The sequence below is a fragment of the Suricata suricatta genome, chromosome 17, assembly GCF_006229205.1.
Source record: "Suricata suricatta isolate VVHF042 chromosome 17, meerkat_22Aug2017_6uvM2_HiC, whole genome shotgun sequence".
In the NCBI taxonomy this organism is placed as follows: Eukaryota; Metazoa; Chordata; class Mammalia; order Carnivora; family Herpestidae; genus Suricata; species Suricata suricatta.
In genome coordinates this window covers 38,033,187-38,053,758 of record NC_043716.1, presented here as the reverse complement: position 1 = coordinate 38,053,758, position 20,572 = coordinate 38,033,187, and the positions used below count along the sequence as shown (strand labels likewise).

The 20,572-nt window shown below is 40.8% G+C and overlaps 2 protein-coding genes across 3 annotated transcripts in view; one reads left to right on the top strand and one right to left on the bottom strand.

Moving 5' to 3' along the window:
* The window catches only part of LOC115282332 (keratin-associated protein 9-2-like), a 50,857-nt gene that overhangs the window by 29,540 nt on the left and 745 nt on the right, over nucleotides 1-20,572 (bottom strand). The window contains exon 3 of one of the 2 annotated variants that reach the window (XM_029928305.1): nucleotides 13,849-13,854. The exons of the other annotated variant lie outside the window; for it this stretch is intronic. Coding sequence (XP_029784165.1) covers nucleotides 13,849-13,854 — 6 coding nt within the window. The remainder of the gene's footprint in view (nucleotides 1-13,848; nucleotides 13,855-20,572) is intronic. 2 annotated transcript variants of the gene reach the window in all.
* On the top strand, nucleotides 9,291-9,830 carry LOC115282331 (keratin-associated protein 9-9-like). Its single transcript, XM_029928302.1, has one exon. It carries the CDS (start codon nucleotides 9,291-9,293, stop codon nucleotides 9,828-9,830), a length of 540 nt encoding a protein of 179 aa, XP_029784162.1.

The following is a 20,572-nucleotide window of genomic DNA, read 5'->3' as shown; positions in this document are numbered from 1 at the left end:
CTGAACACAACATTGATTTGCCATTTGAGAAACAAAGTCACTGTCAAACGTTGCTGAACCAGCATGCAATCACAAACATTTCTGTTACTCACCTGCCTGTTTATGAGCTTGTGAATCAGCTTCATGAATGTCATCCACTTCCCCGATTCTCTTCTTGCCTCTTAAGGCTTACAGGCCGGCTTCACACATCCCAGTACAGCCATGATTTCTGCCTAATTCCTGTCCCTCCATGGTCTTTAGAGAAACAAATCCACACAATTGACACATAAAGTTTTGCAACAATGGGAAGTGTGCACTAATATGTTTTCTTTCTCAGTGTTTTTGTATGCTGCTTTCTTTCTGTCATGATCCTTTGAATGTTTCCCTAGTGCATGGCATCTCACCTATATTTCTTAATAAATTCATTTGACATCTCATAATATCTTTGTTTTTTAATTTTTAAAATGTGTTTTATTTTTTCAAGTCTTTTTTAAATAAACATTTATTTATTTTGAGAGAGAGAGCAAGCCCAGGGGAGGGGCAGAGAGAGAGAGGGAAAAAGAAAATCTGAAGTAGGCTCCATGCTGAGCCTGGCAATGAGATCATGACCTTAACCTTCATCAAGAATTGGATGCTCTACCTATTCAAGAGTTGGATGCCCCTTATCTTTGTTCTTTCTTTATTTCTTTAAAATAGTGTTTCCAATGTAAGGATTTATACACTAGATGGCATATCACATGCAATGTCTATTTAGAGCCTAATAACAGTTTTCCACAATCATTATCTACGTTTTCAGATGAAGAGGAAGTTTCATGGTGGAATGTCATAAACGATATGGACTGACTAAGGTCCCCAGCTCTGTCTTTTGCCCTTGCTGAGGTGCACTTACATTCATATTTCCAGATGAGTTAGAAAAACCCTGGGACTAAGCACTAGCAACATGTTCATTTGAGTGTCTTCTTTGACCATGAAAGTATTGTTTTCCTGCATATGCAGGTGACATCTAACACTAAGTTGTAGACATCAGTTCCCTACAAGTCATCCAACAGCAGCCACATGTGAGGGCAGCAGGACCTGCCCTTTAGAGCTCTTGTGAACATTGGATCCTTTTGTTTTCTTGGGTGCCTTTCAGCCCCTCAGCCCTACTCTGCATCAGATACATGTGAGCATGCAGGGTCCTCATGAGAAAGAGGCACAGCTGAACACATTTGTGTTTGGTCATGGAAATTACATTCTTGTATGACTTCCTGGTCTGCAGGACCTGATGGCAGAGTAAAAAGGTATCAAGTAACTTTATGGCAAACATATTATGCTCCCCAACTGTAAAGCAATTTGTCGTTGTGATCAAAATTCTACCAAAACAATTAAGGAAGGATGGTGTCAGGGACTGAGAGACCATGCGTGGGGATGGGTATGATTTCGAGTAATCCATGAGCTCTGAAACACGTAAGGGAACAGAACAACCTCTGGTATTTTGTGAAGGAACTATGAAGCATTTGAGGGGGGAAAATGCCTGTTCCAGTGAGAAGAATGTGAAGAAGGAGAAACAGAAAACAATGTAGACATTCACAGGAGTTGTGATAGAAGGCTGGTTTCTGGTTCTGAAATAATGGTGCTGCTTCAGCACTCAAGGATGTGAGGCTTGATTCAGGCTCTGAGAGGAATAGGTGACTTAGTCCGTGGGTCACCTCCTGGGAGCAGTTGTGGGACCTCTGATGAGCTATGAAGCTTCATATCAATGCACATGCTAAACATCTGAGTTCTAGGTATCTGGGATGCTTTGGAAAGACCACCAAGATAAAACTTTCTACTGGTGGTTCTTAAGAGCTGGGTGTTTGGGTTATGGGATGAAGAAATGACACTATATATGCTGTCTACTACTTGTTAGGTATTGAACAAATGCTCTATGTACATCATCTTTAATTCTGAATAAACTTTCAAGGAGGTTTAAATATTCTCATTTTAGAAAAGGAGAAATTAAGACCAAGAGAGGTAAGTTAAAGTCATAGTTTGTAACCTCAGAGAATATATTTTGAGAAAAAGAATAAAGTGTACATAGTTTGTTTAGGATGTGCACTGCACACTAACAGAGAATTGAAGAAATGGGGTGAGTAAGGGTGCACATGAATCTAGTGTCACTGTATGCAACTGAATATTAATTCTGAGTGAATATTATCAGAAATGATAGAAAATATACACTTTAGAACTACCCTACCTGATGGCAGTGGAGCTGGAATCTTCATAGACAACTCTCCAGAGTCACTGATTGTGTTTTTCTCAACATGGCATCAGACAGCGTGACTTTCTGCTGTTGCATGAAGAGAACCCTTAGACACAGAGATGTATATATAGCAACTAGAGGTTGGCTTGAGCACACTGAGATCAAAGATATGTGACTTTTTGTGCCAGTCAATTTCAGGTGCTATAATGAACTCCCATAGCCTGGTTAGATCACACAGTAATATTTATAAGCCACAGTTCTGGAGACCAGGAAGTCAAAGATCAAGGTTCTGGCTGATTGTCTGTTTGGACCCTCTTCCTGATTTGCTGATGGCTGCTTTATGGCTGTGTCTTCAAATGGCAAGGAGAGAGTGAGAGGACTCTGGTCTCTATCTGTTGCAAATGACATATTTGATAAAGGGCTAGTATCTAAATTCTACAAGGAACTCACCAAACTCCACACGTGAAAAACAAATAATCCAGTGAGGAAATGGGCAGAAGACTTGAACAGACACTTCTCCAAAGAGGACATCCAGATGACCAACAGACATGTGAAACGATGCTCAACGTCACTCATCACCAGGGAAATACAAATCAAAACCACACTGAGATACCACCTCATGTCAGTCAGAGTGGCTAAAATGAACAAATTAGGAGACTATAGATGCTGGTGAGGATGTGAAGAAAAAGGTCACCCTCTTACACTGTTGGTGGCAATGTACACTGGTGCAGCCGCTCTGGGAAACAGTGTGGAAGTTCTTCAAAAAATTAACAGTAGAACTCCCCTATGACCCAGCAATAACACTGCTAGGGATTTACCCAAGGGATACAGGAGTGCTGATGCATAGGGACACATGTATCTCAATATTCATAGCAGCACTTTCAACAATAGCCAAATCATGGAAACAGCCTAAATGCCCATCAATTGATGAATGGACCATGAATATGTGGTTTATCTATACAATGGAATACTACTTGGCAATGAGAAAGAATGAAACCTTGGCATTTGTAGCAACATGGATGGAACTTGAGGGAATTATGCTAAGTGAAATAAGTCAGGCAGAGAAAGACAGATATTATATGTTTTCACTCATATGTGGAACAGGAGAAACTTAACAGAGGACCATAGGGCAGAAGGGGAGAGGAAGGGGAAAAGTACTTAAGGAGAGGGAGGGAGGCAAACCATAAGAGACTCTTAAATACTGAGAACAAACTGAGGGTTGATGGGGTGTGGGGGAGAGGGGAAAATGGGTGATAGGCATCCAAATATAAAGATATCTTCTCAGTGATATCACCTACAAATGCCATCTCACTGGGGATTAAGGCTTCAGCACATGAATTTGAAAGGACACAAATATTCAGTCAATAGAAATGAGGTATTGGATACATCATTTATATCTATCATTTTCTCCTCTCAGACCAATCTCTGCTTCTTCAAGGTGGTGGGAAATCCACAATTTCTAGAATAAGACAAACAAGGAAAGAAGGATGAGGAGGAGGAAGGAGGAAAAGAGGAACAGAACTAAGGAAAAGAAGAAAGAATTATAAAAAGGAGGAAGGGAGGGAGGGAGGGAGGATGAATAAGAAGAGAGAAATGGAAGGAGAGGAAGGGAGGGAGGAAAATAAAGGATGCATAACAGGAAGTCTAATGGAACAAGCTGCAGTTACTACCACTGTAGTAGTGTGCAACTATACATACAATCCCCATCTTTTGCTTCCAGTCCTATATTTCCTTTACCTTGGCCAATGCTTCTATTTTTTGGATAATATCCCAATGGAGTACCCCAGATAATCCTGCCTAATGGGTCTGAGTGTCTCATCATTGATATAGGTATGGATAGACCCATGTAGATATTCCAGTGAAATCTCCTGAGTTCCAGACACATTCCTCTCTGCACTCTACCACTCCATCATAACTATCCATCACCAAATAGTGACCCTCATCTCTGCCTGCTGATCTACTAACAGGAGGAGTCCAGAGTAACCAGGTGACAGCTCTAACATTAGATCCTATGCCCTGGCTGAAATTTCCCTCACATGCAAATTAAACCTTTAACCCAATAAGTCTAAAGCCATGGAGATGGTAAGCAGAAATTCCCAAGCATGTCACTGAAATTAAGGTGATGCAGGTCTCTCCTATTTCTACCCATCATTTTCTAACCCATGTATACCACCTTTTATTTTTTATCATTCATTTATTCTTTTTTTCCAACTTCATATATAGTTTATTGTCAAATTGGTTTCCATATAACACCCAGTGCTCTTCTCCACAAGTGCCCTCATCCATGACCCTTTTAGTATGCATACTATGTGTGTGTGTGTGTGTGTGTGTGTGTGTGTGTGTGTGTGTGTGTGTATGATCCATATAATAGACATTGGGTCAAGGTATATACCACATCCAGAAGACAATGTGTCAATCCTACAGGTTGTCACTTCTGAGTTGGTGCCTTAGCTAAACATCTAAGAGACTGTTCCAATGTTCTATCAGACCAGCAGTTGCAGGATTATGTGATATATAAGTAGGACAAGTGGATCCCATGGTCATGAGCCTATTGTTCACTCTGTTCATCATAAAGTGGGTCTGTAGTCAAAAGTGATGTTATGGAGGCTCCTATGATAATAAAACTGTAAATTGCCAGATAGTACTACAGACAGGGAAGGCAATTCATGAGGAATGATACCATATTAAGGGTTCAACATTTACCTCTGCTGACTAATAGCACATTCAGCAGAGGCAGCTCTGGTAAAAGGGAATCCATTCTGTTGGGTCCACACAAAACTTCTATCCCTACCATCATGGACTACCATACAAGTTAAGTACTGGAGCACCCAAGGAGGAAGATGGAATGTTCCCCAAACTCCTAGTTGTTCAGAGCCTCCTACATGGTGGATTCTCTCTGGCAGGCACTGATGGATCCCTTCTACCCATATATCCAGATCCACCTAGATGGTTTTCTCTAAATCTCTTTATTTCTAATCTTTCATCTGGCTCCATCCAGGCCTCAAACCAATCAATGGAGCCTTTTATCACCTGCAAATAGCCAATGAACATCATTTCCTCAGGCCACTTTTTTTAGAAAAGAAACTTCTGACTCTGCTCACTGCTCATGATTCTGCTCATTGGGAATATTTCTTCTTTCCACTGCCTTTAAAGTTAGAAGCTGTTGAACTATTGTAGAAAAAATAGCAGTTAATGGATTTATCAATGGATTTAATTTAAGGTATTCCATAATTATATACCATGATCCTTTAGGTTTTTGCAAGGGCCAGACTGGCAATCAAATGCAGTTGTGCTGGGAACTACCATCCCTGCATTCTCTAAGTCTTTAAGGGAGCACTAAACTCCATGGATTGCTATTGCTTCTGGTTAATACACTGGTCAGGAGAGGAATTTTTAGGGGCTCTTATTTGGCCTTTGTTTCTATTACGGTTCTCATTCACATGTCTGGAGATGTACTTCTGCTACAAAGAGTGCAGGTAGCCCATAGGTTCCAATTGTTCTTAACTTCAGGATTACATCAGCTTTAGAGCTAAGGCCATGTTCTTTCTGTAAACTTCTGGCTAATAATTGCACACCATGAAAGTACTGGGGCCTAGCATTTTCTTCCTAACATGGGACTTGTTAATGGCCATCTTTGCTCTGGATATCTCCATTGGGTTGACCCATGTTTTGTTAGACCTATATGGCAGTCTTATATCCTCCTTGCCTAATGCTGCCTCTTTAACACTTTTTTTTTGAAAGATGTCTAATCCACCTTCTTTCCCCTGCTCTTTTTAAATCTTTCATTGGCATTACTCCCTAGTGAATGCCTTACATTCTTACCACTGTTTCAGTGTGTTTCTCAGAGGACCCAAAGAATGCACAATGGAAGGATTCTGTCACTCATTACTTACTCAAGTAGAAGGGAAATGAGTATAAAGTGAAACTTAATACTAATTAGACCCACATGAGATGGACATAAATCAGAACTCCATTTATTACCTGACCTCCATATGCATGTACTTTATTTATTTATTTTTTATAACAGTTTATTGTCAAATTGGTTTCCATATAACACCCAGTGCTTCTCCCCACAAGTGCCCCCCACCATGACCATCACCCCCTCCCTCCCTCCCCCTCCCCTTTCAGTCCATGGTTCGTTTTCAGTATTCAGTAGTCTCCCTTGATCTGTGTCCCTCACTCTTCCCTGCTCTCTTTCCCCCTTCCTTTCCCCATGGTCCCCTGCCAGGTCTCTCCCGTTAGACCTATGAATGCAAACATATCTATCCTTCTATCCTTCTCTGCCTGACTTATTTTGCTTAGCATGACACCCTTAAAGTCCATCCACTTTCCTACAAATGCACTTTAATAGGAGTCCTGGTATCAGTGTCTGCTCAAACTCTAAATCCAACACCTTTAGAAATATCTGGGTTTTCACCTTTCCTGAGTGTACAGTTACTCTGGCATATGATTATACATCCTTTGTGGAAGGACTGGGGGAAACAGTGTTATACATACACATACACACATACACACACACACACACACACACACACACACACACACACACACTTCATTGTTGCAGTATCTTTCTCAAGAAGACTAACTCTCTCCTTCATTTGAAGGCCTCTGTCTGAGAACTGACTTAGGACCGGAAATTGAATGGGAGGTCATCATTTTCTATTGAAGTCATCAGCCTCTGATTCACCTGTTCTTGATCCCTTTCCAGTGTATATGCCAGGGTAATACTCTTGTTGGCTACATAATTACTTCACCCTTAAGGAATCTATAGTCTTCTAGTTAGATCTCTGTGAGTCAAGGACAGCTGATTGACATTTCTTCCTATTTTGGTAATTATGTCTACCTCAACTCTGCTTTTCTGCCATCCCCCATTTCCCAGTTCCCTATCATCAGCTTATACCATCAATCCTGGCCACAAGCAACTACCACCACTGACCTTTTCAATGATGCACATGCTTTACTGCCTCTGTGAAGGAATCTCTTTCAGGACCTCCCAGGAAACACAATCAGTTTGTGGGCTGATAAGAAATAAATCCATTCTACCATGTATGTTTCTCTGAACCTTTTGAGTCCATTCATAGTAGTCTAACAGGGCAGTTCTAGAATCCGCAGTTCATGTTCTGTATTTCATTGCATTCTTAGAAAACACCTTATCCCCTGAGGTTAACCTTGGTACTTGCTTACCTATGATGCCATAAAAAGGCCAAGGGGAGAAATTTTATGGTCAATGACATATAATGACTATTCTTTTCACATACTGTTATCCTTTCTCTATAGTATGTGGACTTTGGGAGGAAGAATGAGAACATGCAGGCTTATAATTTATAAATCTGAAGTATAATTTATGTTGAGTCATGTATACAGAATTAAACAAGACAGACAAAATACCAGATTATCACAGGAAGAATAAAGGGAGAAGAAACTACTCTCTACTAAAAATAAGCATGATGAATTTAGTGTTTTGTGGTAAAACTTGAAAATATAATAATTGTAGTCTCTTAAAGAAGGTTTCTGCCTTCAACATGGCCAATCCATAATGGGAGGAAAATAAGAAAAAACTCCAGAAAAATCAAAAGGTTGACATGCCTGTGAAACCAATGAGATAAATATTTTGACCAAGCAGTTCTATCAGCAATCTGCTCCTAGATGGATGTCCAAAGACATGTATATATATGTTTACCAAACAACCTGCAAAGAAACATTCATAGAAGTCCCATTTTTAATAAGTCCCAAACCTCAAAAAACTTACCTGTTTATCAACAGGAAAGTCAAGAAATGAATTATGTTACATTCATTCAGTGAAAAAATGAAACCACAATGACAAGGAATAAATAATTACATTGGTAATGTCTCAATCATAATGGAAAGGGAGACAATTCTATACTATTTCATATATGTGAAGGCTTTAAAAAAGCCAAAATTGACCTACACAGTTACAAGTCAACACAGTGATTAGTAATCTTTGGGGATAAGTGAAGAAGTGTAAATTAGAGAGAGTGAATTTAATTTCTATTTCTTATTCTGGTCATATTGGCATGGCTGTGTTCATTTTGTAATCATCTATCAAAATGGATTAATAATTTGCACGCTTTTAAAATGAATGGTATACCTAAAATTTTTTAAACATGTTAGATCCAAGAGATAAAACAAGTATCACCTTAACAAATCCAATTCCCATATCAAATGAAAGCAAACAAGGAAGAAATATGAACAACAAATATGAACTGAAAATGTGCTCTCAGTGAGGTAGGGCTACACACTCTACTGGTTAATAAGGTTAGCAGGACAGCCACCAACTCACTCCTGGCTTGCCCGCTGACCCAGTTATATAACTGCAGTCCGCGAATCTGGGGGAACATTTTGTTCCAGGGTAACTGAAGATTACTGGTCAGGTGGAGGTAAATTAACCGATGCTTGCTACGTCCCAGTGTACCACTGCTGCTTCTACCCACCTGCTTTGATTATCCCTTGCCATATGAAAGAGATGATGCCAGGCATCTCTACCCAAGGGTCTTTCAGTGAACTGGGACACCCAGGTGGCATAGAGTGCTACAAAAGACAGATATGCCTGTGGGAGTCTTTAATCAGGATTCTGTGAGTTAACAGTCTGGGCTCCGGGGTCTCCCAAGTTTGTCCCAGTGAGCATTATCAGAATCATGCCCCTTACTTCAGAGATACTCCCAAACCAAATACAATGTAAGGACCAAGGCTGTGGAGGGACCACTACTCAAACCCTAGCCAGCTGAGCGGGACTTGATCACATGATGGATGCAATGATCACTGAAGCAAGAATGATGCTGCTGATGTGACCAATTTCCTTTCATCTGAAAATGTTCCTATGAGTTACTCTCAAATAGGAAACCATTAAATACTTATTTTTTAAGGATACCTGACATTTAGGAAACAATTTCCTCGTTTATGATTTCTCCCAGTGACTATGGAAAACAATGTAAACACCAACAAGGAAAGTCCTGCCCATTGGTCTACAGTTCAGGGGTCCAGCACATAAAAGCCCCAGATCAGGAGGAGGCACCAGAATCTGAGAACCTCACCTCTGAACAGGACCTGCCCATCCTCCACCCCTGACACCATGACCCAGTCGTGCTGCTCCCCTTGCTGCCAGCCTACGTGCTGCTGCAGGACCACCTGCTGCCGGACCACCTGCTGCCAGCCCACATGCTGCGGGTCTAGTGGTTGTGGGTCCAGCTGCTGCCAGCCTTGCTGCCGCCCCACCTGCTGTCAGACCACCTGCTGCAGGACCACCTGCTGCCAGCCCAGCTGCTGCGAGTCCAGTGGCTGTGGACAAAGCTGTTGTGGGTCCAGCTGCTGCCAGCCTAGCTGCTGTGAGTCCAGCTGCTGCCAGCCTTGCTGCCGCCCCACCTGCTGTCAGACCACCTGCTGCAGGACCACCTGCTGCCAGCCTAGCTGCTGTGAGTCCAGTGGCTGTGGACAGAGCTGCTGTGGGTCCAGCGGCTGTGGACAAAACTGCTGTGGCTCCAGCTCCTGCCAGCCTGTTTTCTGTACACCTGTGTACTGCACGAGAACCTGCTACCACCCCACCTGCTGCTGCCTGCCTGGGTGCCTAACCCAGGGCTGTGGGTCCAGCTGCTGCCAGCCTTCCTGCTGCTGATTGCCTTGCCAAGAACTACCATCTGATTTGCTACTTGGGAAACAGTCACTGCCAAGCGTTGCGAAAAGCCAGCCAGCAATCCCCAATATCTCTGTTGTTTACCTACCTTTTGTACAAACTTGTGAATCAGCTTGATGAAGTGTGGACCACTTCTCCCTGATTCTCTTCTTCCTTCCTCTTATATGGGTCATATGCCAGCTTCATGCATTCTGATACTGTCTTGATGCCTCCTTTGAGTTCATAGTAAAGATCTTCATCCTGTCCCTCTGAGTACCTCAGAGAAACAAATCCTCATAATGGACATATAGGTTTTTGCAATTATGGAAAGTCTGCAATAATAGGTTTTCTTTCTCAGTGTACTGTTGGCTCTTGTATGCTGTTTTCTTCCTGTCATGATCCCTTTGAATGTCTCCCTAGACCCAGGGAGTCTCATCTATATTTCTTAATAAATCCTATAACATACAGCATGCCATATTGTCTTTGTTTTATTGTACACTTGTTCTCAATATAGGGATTTATACATAGGTTGCATATCACATGTAATATCCACTGGAGTCTGATACAGGCCCATGCACATTTTAATCTCCATTTTTGTATGAATATATTTCCCAGGGGAATGTCATACATTGATATGGACAGATTTCGATCTCAGACTATCTCTTCTACCTTTGCTGAAGTATATTTACATTCATATCTCCAGATGATTTAGAAAACACCTTGACTGTTATAACCAGCGAGATGTTCATTTGAGTGTCTTCTTTGACCATGGTAGTAATGTTCTCCTGTATATGCAGGTGACATCTGATAGACCTCAGTATTCTACAGTTCAGCCTTCGGTAGCCAATGTGAGGGCAGAGGGACCTGCCATTTAGAGCTCTTATGAACATAGGATCTTTTGCTGCCTCGGGCTGTCTAGCCCCTCAGCACTCCTCTGCATCACATACATGTGGGGATGTGGTGTCCTCATGAGAAAGAGACGCAGCTGAACATACTTGTTTTTGGATCATGGAGATCATATTCTTATATGACTTCTTGGTATTCAGGACCTAATGGCAGAGAAAAAAGGTAACAGGTAATTTTCTGCCAAACATATTGGGCTCCCCAACTGTAAGCAATTTGTCATTGTGATCAAAGTGTTACCCAGACAATTAAGGAAGGATGAATCAGGGACTGAGAGACCTGCAATGGGCATGTATGACTTTGAGTAATCCATGTGCCCTAACCATCTAAGGAAACAGAACAACCTCTGATATTTTGTGAAGAAACTATGAGCAACTGAGAGGGGAAAAAGATGCCTGTCCCATGGGGGTGAGGAGAATGTGAGGAAGAAAAAAGAGACAACAACGTGGGCACTCCTTGGAGTCATGAACAAAGGCTGGAGCTTCTGGTTTTGAACTAATGATGCTACCTCAGGGCTCAGGGCTGTGAGGCTAGATTCAGGCTCTGAGAGAAATGGGAGACTATGCCCAGGGTCACCTCCTTGGAGGAGTGGCGGGACCTCTGATGAGCTGCAAAGCCTCATGTCCAGGACACATGTCAACATTGGAGACTAGGTATCCAGGATGCTCTCCGGGGACTGCTAAGACCAAACCTGCCTGCTGCTGGTTATTAAGAGCTGGGTGTTTGCATGACCAGATGAAGAACTATCACGACTCATGTTGCCTACTACTTGCTAGGTACTGACCAAATGCTTCATGTACATTAATTTTAATTCTTGAAGGAAATTTCACAGGTGAAGGCTCCCATTGTATAGATTTGGAAATTGACTGAGTAGGGTAAAGTAATGTCAGAGTTTGGTTTCTTCCAGAAGCTCCTCTGAAGAAAAGATCCAGTGAATGTAGTTCACTGAATGTAGTTGTAGGTCAGATCACACAAGTAAGGGTGTGGGGAAGTGACATGGGGAGAAGACCAGTGTCACAGTTTTCAACTGAAGCTAATCATGAGAAATGTCCCCTATTTCAGGAGCAAGGGACCTGAAATCACATAAGCCAACTCTCCAGAAGCAAGGGTTAAGTGTTTTCTCAGTGTGGCACCCACAGGGAGCATGACATTCTGCTGTCATGAAAAGAGCACTTAGGCATACAGATGCAGATCTGGTGAGTAAAAACTGTCCCAAACACACTGAGATCCAAGTTATAATGTTGGCGTATTCAAGCCATCATCTGTAGTCTACAGTTTTCTTCCCTCACACCCAATATTTATTCTGAAGGATAGTGGACAGCTACAACTTTTATAAGGAGAAGACAGAGGAGGAAGAAGAAGTTAAAGAGGAGGAGGGGAGAGTCAGGGACAGAGGAAGGTACAGTGAGAGAGAAAAATGGAAGGAAAGAAAGACAGAAGGAAGGAGGGATGGAAGGAAGGAGGGACAGAAGGAAGGATGTTGTCAACTCATCCTGGTTTTCCCAAACTGCCCCAGTTATATCACTGAAAGACCCACATCCTGGGAAAGACACCATTTCTGGGTAAATCAGGCCTATTAGTCATCCAGGAAGTATGTTGACTGATGCTTTCTTAGTCTCAGTCCACTGCTGTGGCTTCTATCTACCTGCTTTATTCTGCCTTGCCATATGGAAGAGATGATGTCTAACATCCTCCACACATGTGTCTTTTATTGAACTGGGACATTAAGGTGAACTAGGGTTCTATAAGAGACAGATGTCTGTGAAAGTGTTGAATCAGGCTTTTACGAGGAAACATACTTGGTCTCAGGCATGATTTCAATTAATCACTGTGAATGTATCAACATCATATCCCTCACCTCAGGGATATTCCCAATCTACATGCAATGTAAGGACCAGCACTGGGGAAAGACCACTGAACTGACCCACTAATCACATCCAGGCCAATGGGAACTATATCACATGATGAAATTACTGTAGCAGGAGTGACACTGCTGATGTGACCACCTTGCTTTCATCTGAAATTGTTTCCATGAGTTATTCTCAAATAGGAAATACATTAAACACATATTCTCTGAAGAATAGCTTCCTTTTTTATTATCCCTCCAGTGGCTACTGAAAACAGTGTACACAACACCAAGGTAAGTCCTGCTTATTGTTCTAACTCTGGGTGGTCTAGTGCATAAAAGTCCTAGAACAAGAGGAGGCACAGAATCTGAGAAACACACCTCTGAACACAGGACCTCCCCACCCTCTGCCTCTGACACTATGACTCACTCGTACTGCTCCCCTTGCTGCCAGCCTACATGCTGTAGGACCACCTGCTGCTGGCCCACATGCTGTGGGGCCAGCTGCTGCCAGCCTTCCCGCTACTGATTGCCTCCTCAGAAACCACTCTCCTCTGCACACAACCTTTGTTAACTGGCTTTCCTCTGGAGAACAAATTAGACCTTGATGAAAACCAGCATACTATCACCATAATTCCTGTTACTAATGTCTGTTTAAGAACTTGTGAATCAGCTTGATAAAGTGCAGAGTACTTTCCCTGGTTCTCTTCCTTCTGTGTAGATGGATCATGTGCCACTTTGGTGAATCCTCAATATGAAGCATTGGTCTCTGCTTTGACACTGAATCATGATCTTCATCTAACTTCTCCATGTAACTCAGGAAAAATCCTCATAACTTTTTCTTAGATTTCTGCTACTATCTTCATAATATTCTTATCATTTTCATTTTAATGTATTTATGATATATATAATCCACTTTATTCTTTCCATGATCACTTGGAATTTTCTTCATAGATGTGGGAACTCTTTCCTACATTTCTTAATAAACCTGTGACATTTTCATCCCAAGTTGTGTTTTATTTACTGTACAGCATTCTGACATAGGGACCTATACACATATTGTAGAACTCATGCATATGACAGCATCCCTCAAGTTAGATTCTCCATTTTTCAGATGAGAAAATTTCACTGTGTGATGTTATGTAGGTAAAAACGGGCAGATTCAAGTTAAAGACTGGCTTTTCTGTTCCTATTCAAGGGCACATACATTTACCTTTCAGGAGAAGTTGAGGTGAAACTGGGACTGAATACCAGCAAGATATGCATTTCAACTTATTTCTAACTATGGAAGGAATATTCCTTTATATATGCAGATAATACTTGTGTTTACCAAGTTCTTCCCAAATCAGTGCCCCCACACTTCAACATGCAGCAACGAGTAGATGTTTCAGTCAACAAGCAATGGCTACCTTTAAGAGCTCTCATGTATTCAGGGAAATCTTCCGTCTCAGGCTTGACCAGGCCCTTGGGTAATTCTTCTGCATCAAATAATTTTGAGCATCCATTGTGTCCTCATGAGAGAGAGACTCATTTATCGGGATCTTTTCTTTGGTATTATGTAAATCAAATTCTTGTAAGGCTTCCTTCTCCTGAGTACCTTTTTAGAACAAAAAGGAATTAAGGAATTCCCTACAAAACATAGATCCTGTAGCATGCTTCCCAACTTTAAACCAACTTGCTTCAATGCGGTATGGTTCTTTTGCATGAGGGATGTTATTTAACTAAGTGCTTGACATCAGTCTCTGCTGCTGACAAATAGCACTTTCAGCAGGACAGCCATGCAACAGAGAGCACATGCTGCTGGTTCCACGTAAAGCCTCTATTTGTGCCACTGTGGCTACTTAGTTCATGGTCTCTTGTGTAAGTACAGGAGCATCTGAAGAGAGAGATGGGGCACATTATTCCAGACTCATTTGGAGCCTCTTAAGAGATGGATACTCTCTGGTGGGCAGTGATTTGGGGACACGAGAGGGAACACTTTGTGTCCACACACCTGTCTCTGTCTAAATGATTCTCTAATCTTTCAATCTTCCTGCTTCCAGATCTCAGACCAAGAAACCAAGCTTTTTATCACTTGCCAAAGGCCATGAACACCATTCCCTTAGTCCACTTTCTTCCAAACAAAATGTATAGCCATGTGTGATACTCACAGTTCTTTTCACTGGGAGTATTTCCACTTTCTACTGCCCTTTCAGACCAGAAGTTGTTGATCTGTCGTAGTAAAAATTCCATGTGTGGGATAATAGCTGCTACTGAATTGATAAAACTCAAGGTATTCCACGATCATATGTCATATGCCATTAGGTTTCCGCAGGAATCAAATGTACTTGTGAACAAATCACATACTCTTTAGTCATGTATCATTGAAGTCTGGATGTAATATTACTTCTTGTTAGTGTCTTGGTCTGGAGGTTTAATTTGTAAATTTGAGGTATAGTTTATGCTAAGTCATGGACACAAGGGTAAACAAAAGAGGCAGAACTGTGGTTATTGAGGAAAAAAGATTTATTCTATACTATTAAGGATTTTGAGTAAGATTTATTTCTGCTGTATTCCTTGAAAACATAAGAATTGGGGAGAGCGAGGGACACAAATCATGAGAGACTACTGAATACCAAAAACGAACCAAGGAATGAAGGGGGAGTGGGAGAAAGGAAGGGAGTGATGGTCATGGAGGGGGGGCACTTGTGGGGAGAGGCACTGGGTGTTTTATGGAAACCAATTTGACAATAAACTATTATAAATTTAAAAAAAGAATTCACTTTAAGGTTTGTGAAGAATGTTTATATAATAGCATATGTTCTAAGACAATGGCTATTGTGGAAAATAATGAATATTCAAAATTGTATGAGTTCATGTAAATGATTCAGCAGTCAGCAGTAAAGCTTACCCTGCTTCTTTCTAAAAAAAAAAAAAAAGAAAAAAAGAAAGAATTGTGATCTCTTATAGATACATCTGCCTAAAGACTCGTTGACATAACAAAGGAGGGGGAAAAAGAGGAAGAAATGATTCCAGACTAATCCATGGGTGAACATACTATTTAAGGTGAAAGTGGGAAAAGGAAAGATACGTAAAGAAGGATAGATGATAAAATACAGGAGAAACTTTCAGGAAGGGGCATAAACATAGTCTATATTTTCCCCAAAACACATAGCTAGTGAGTAGCAGAACAGGAATTTGAATACTCTTTGATATGATTCCAATTCTCATAATCAAGATCTATCATCTTCTCTTCCAAGATAAAGAACTTACAATTGAAGATAAAATTGGAGATGAATCATTGCATAATTGTTGAGGGAGCTTAGTACAGAAAATAGATAATGCAAACTAGAAACATCTTACAAGTAACATGACAAAAGTAGGCCCCATAATGGGGTGGGGTGGAAGTTAGAAGCTCTACAGAATTTTTTCCTGTTTCTGTGTAAAAGTTTTGTAGTTTGGGCTTTAAATTTAGGGCTACAATCTATTTAAGTGGGCATTAGCATATGCTATAAAGTACAGGTTGAAATTATTATTATTTTGCACATGGATGTTTAATTGTTCCATTATCATTTGTTTAAAAGACAACACTGAGACATAGAGCAAGCTTAACTGCATATTACTTAGTGAAAGAAGCCAGTCTGAAAAGGCTACATACTACAAAACTCCAAATAAATGACATTCTGGAAAAAGCAAAACTATGGAGACAATAAAAAAATCAGTGACTGCTAAGGAGGACGGGGGACTGGATACTGTGATGGTAGACATATGTCATTAAACATTTGTCAAAACTCATGTGAACACAAAATGTGAACCTTGGGGCATGTGGGGGGCTGAGTGGGTTGAGCCTCCAAGTTTGGCTCAGGTCATGATCTAGCGGTTCGTGAGTTTGAGTCCTGTGTTGGGCTCTGTGCTGACAGCTCAGAGCCTGGGGCCTGCTTTAGATTGTGTCTCCTTCTTTCTCTCAAAAATAAACAAACATTAAAAAAAAATCAATGCATAATATATATGTGTCTCTTTTTGGACTCTTAATTGTGTGCCACTGATTTATATCTTTATGATTTCATCTGTATCCCACAGAAAAGCTTTGTTTTTGAAGCCAAGATGGTTTTGCTGTCCATGCAATTTCCTACAAGTTACTTCATTCAACACTGATTACTTCAGCTCTAATATGGGGGCAATAATACCCATTTTTCAGGATGTATGAGAATGAAAGATAGTACAGATAAAGCAACTGTCTCAGTACCCAGTGTATGGTAGTTCTTGATGACTACAACTCTGTAATATAGCTTGAAATGTGGAACAGTGATGTGATACCTCTAGTTTTGTTTTTCTTTTTCTGGATTGCTTTGGCTATTTGAGGTCTTCTGTGGTTCCATACAAATTTTTGGATTGTTTTTTCTAGCTCTTCAAAAAATGCTGGTGGTATTCTGATAGGGATTGCATTAAATGTACAGATTGCTTTTGGTGGTATAGACATTTTAACAGTGTTTGTTCTTCCAATCCAGGAGCACTGAATGCCTTTCCATTTCTTTGTGTCCTTGATTTCTTTCATAAGTGTTCTATAGTTTTACCTCTTTGTTTAGGTTTATTACTAGATATTATATTGTTTTTGGTGCAATTGCAAACAGAATTGATTTTCTGATTTTTTTTCTGCTGCTTCATTATTGGTGTATAGAAATACAACAGATTTCTGTATGTTGATTTTATATCCTGTGACTTTGCTGAATTCACATATTAGTTCTAGCAATTTTTTTGGTGGAGTCTGTGTTTCCTACACAGATTATCATGTTGTCTGTGACAGTGAAAGTTTGACTTCCTCCTTGCTGATTTGGATGCTTTTTACTTCTTTTTGTGTCTTATTGTTAAGGCTAAGACTTCCAGTACTATGTTAAGTAGTAACGGTGAGAGTGGACATCCTTGTCTTGTTCCTGACCGTAGGGGAAACACTTGCAGTTTTTCCCCACTTCGGATGATATTAGTTGTCGGTATTTTATATATGGTCTTTATGACATTAAGGTATGTGTCATCTATTCCTACTTTTTTGAGGTTTTTTTAAATCAAAAATGTATGCTGTATTTTCTCAAATGCTTTTTCTGCATCTATTGAAAGAATCATATGGTTCATATCCTTTCTTTTACTAATGTGGTATATCACAATGATTGATTTGTGAATAATGAACCAGTCCTGCAACCAAGGAATAAATCCCACTTGATCATGGTGAAAATTCTCTTAATGTACTATTGAAATAGATTTGCTAGTATCTTGTTGAGAATTTTTGCATCCATGTTCATTAGGGATATTGGCCTGTGATATAAGAAAGCATCAAAATCCTAGAGGAGAACACAAGAGGAACCTCTTTGACCTCAGTCAGAGCAGTTTCTTACTAGACATGTCACCGAAGGCAGGGAAACAAAAGCAAACATGAACTATTGGGACTTCATTAAGACAAAAAGCTTCTGCACAGTGAAGGAACTAAACTAAGTTCAACAAAACTAAAAGGCAGCCTACATCATAGGAGAAGATATTTGCAAATGATATATCTGATAAAGGGGTTAATATCCAAAATCCATAAAGAAGTTATCAAGCTCAACACCAAAAAGCAAATAATCCAGATAAGAAATGGGCAGAAGACACAAAAAGACACTTTTCCAAAGAAGATATACAGGGGTGCCTGGATGGCTCAGTTGGTTAAGCTACTGACTTCAGCTCAGGTCATTATCTCACGGTTTATGAGTTTGAGCCCCACGTTGGGCTCTGTGCTGATAGCTCAGAGCTTGAAGCCTGCTTTGGATTTTGTGTCTTCCTTTCTTTCTGCCCCCTTATGATTATGCTCTGTCTCTCTCTCACAAAAAAAAAAAAAAAAAGACATCAAGGTGACTAACAGGCACATGAAAAGATGTTCAACATTATTCACCATCAGGGAAATACAAATCAAAACTACAGTGAGATACCATCTCACACCTGTCAGAATAGCTAGAATTAACAACACAAGAAACAATAGCTGTGGTGAGGATGCTGAGGAAGGGAACCCTCTTGCACTGTTGGTGGGAATGCAAACTGGTGCAGCCAGTCTGTAAAACAGTATGGAGGTTCCTTAAAAACCTGAAAACAGAACTACCCTATGACCCAGCAATTGCACTATTAGGTATTTACACAAAGGACACAAAAATACAATTTTTTGCACCCCAATGTTTATAGCAGCATTATTGGCAAGGGTCAAACTATGGATTGATGTCCACCTATTGGTAAATGGATAAAGAAGATATGGCATATATATATATATATGTAATGGAATATTTCTCAGCCACCAAAAAGGATGAAATCTTGCCATTTGCAATGATGTAGATGGAACTAGAATGTATTCTGCTATGTGAAATATTCAGGGGAAAACAAATATCATATAATTTCACTCATATGTGGAATTTAAGAAATAAAACACATGAACATGAAGGAAGGTAAAAAAGAGAAGAGAGGGAAATAAACCACAAGAGACTCTTCATGAAAGAGAGCAAACTATGGGCTGATGGAGGCGGGAGGGAGATGGGCTAATGGGTGGCAGGTATTAAGGAGGGCACTTGCTGTTTTGAGCACTGGGTGCTGTATGTAAGTGATGAATCACTGAATTCTACTCCTGAAACCAATATTGCACTGCATGTTAACTAAATAAAACTTAAACAAAAAATGAAATAAAATAAAATAAAAATAATTTGTTTAAGTGCCATAGAGGTGAAAAGTAATGATCACTTTTCTTCCAAGGCTGAAACTATGAATTAGTAGATAATGGTCAACATCTCACACTGACCAGATGGAGTAGATTGGCAATTCTTACAGTGATCAAGAGAAAATAAGAATATGATCAAATTGAAGTAGACTTCATTCCCTTAACAGACTCACAAGCATTGCAGAAAAAGATGACAAATGTGCAGAATAAGCATGTGTTCCCAGGAAAGTTTAGGGAAAAAGTTCTTACAGGAACAGCAACTTTGGTAAAATGGTCTAGAAAGATATCTTTGGTGAGTGGTGGGTCTACAACAAGTCAATCAGCAGCACGAACACTGGCAACAGCTGGACACACATGGGAAGAGCAGCAGGTCATCCTGCAGCAGGGGCGGTGGTAGCAGGTTGGGTGGCAGCAAGGCAGGCAGAAGCTGGACCCACAGCCGCTGAACGCACAGGAGGTGGTCCTGCAGCATGTAGGCTGGCAGCAAGGGGGGCATCAAAGTGTTTTCTAATATGTCTAAAGATCTGATGTAAGTGCATTTCAGCAAGCGCAGGAACCACAATCTGGGATCTCAGTCTGTCCATGTCAGCTCTGTGACATGCCACTGTGAAGTGCCCTCATCTGAAAATGCACTTAATAACTTGTGGAGAAATGTGTATGGCTCCCAATGGATACTGCATGTGATGTGCAACATATGTACAAATCCTTACATTGGGAACAATGTACAAAAAAAACAAAGACACTATGAGATTCCAAATGATATAGGATTTATTAAGAGATATAGGAGAGACTATCTGGATTTAGGGAGACATTCAAAGGGATCATGACTGGCATAAAGAAGCATACAAGATTCATGAGTACACTGAGAAAGAAAACATACTTGTGTGGACATTAGTAGTCTCAAAGAGTTCTATGTCATTCGTGAGGAGTTGTTTCTCTGAGGTCGTTAGAGGGACAGGATCAAGTTCTTGACAATGGAGACCAAACAGAGATCCTAACTCTGCATCAGGATGCAGATCCAAAGGAAGGAAAGAAGAGAATCAGGGAGAAGCGGTCCACACTTCAGCAAGCTGATTCACAGGTTTGTCAACAGACAGATGAAGAACAGAGATGTTGGGAATCCAGGGCTGGCTTTCTGCAATGCTTGGCAGTGATTGTTTTCCAAATGGCAAATCAGATGGTGGTTCCTGGCAAGGCAATCAGCAGCAGGAAGGCTGGCAGCAGCTGGACCCACAGCCCTGGGCTAGGCACCCAGGCAGGCAGCAGCAGGTGGGGTGGTAGCAGGTTCTCGTG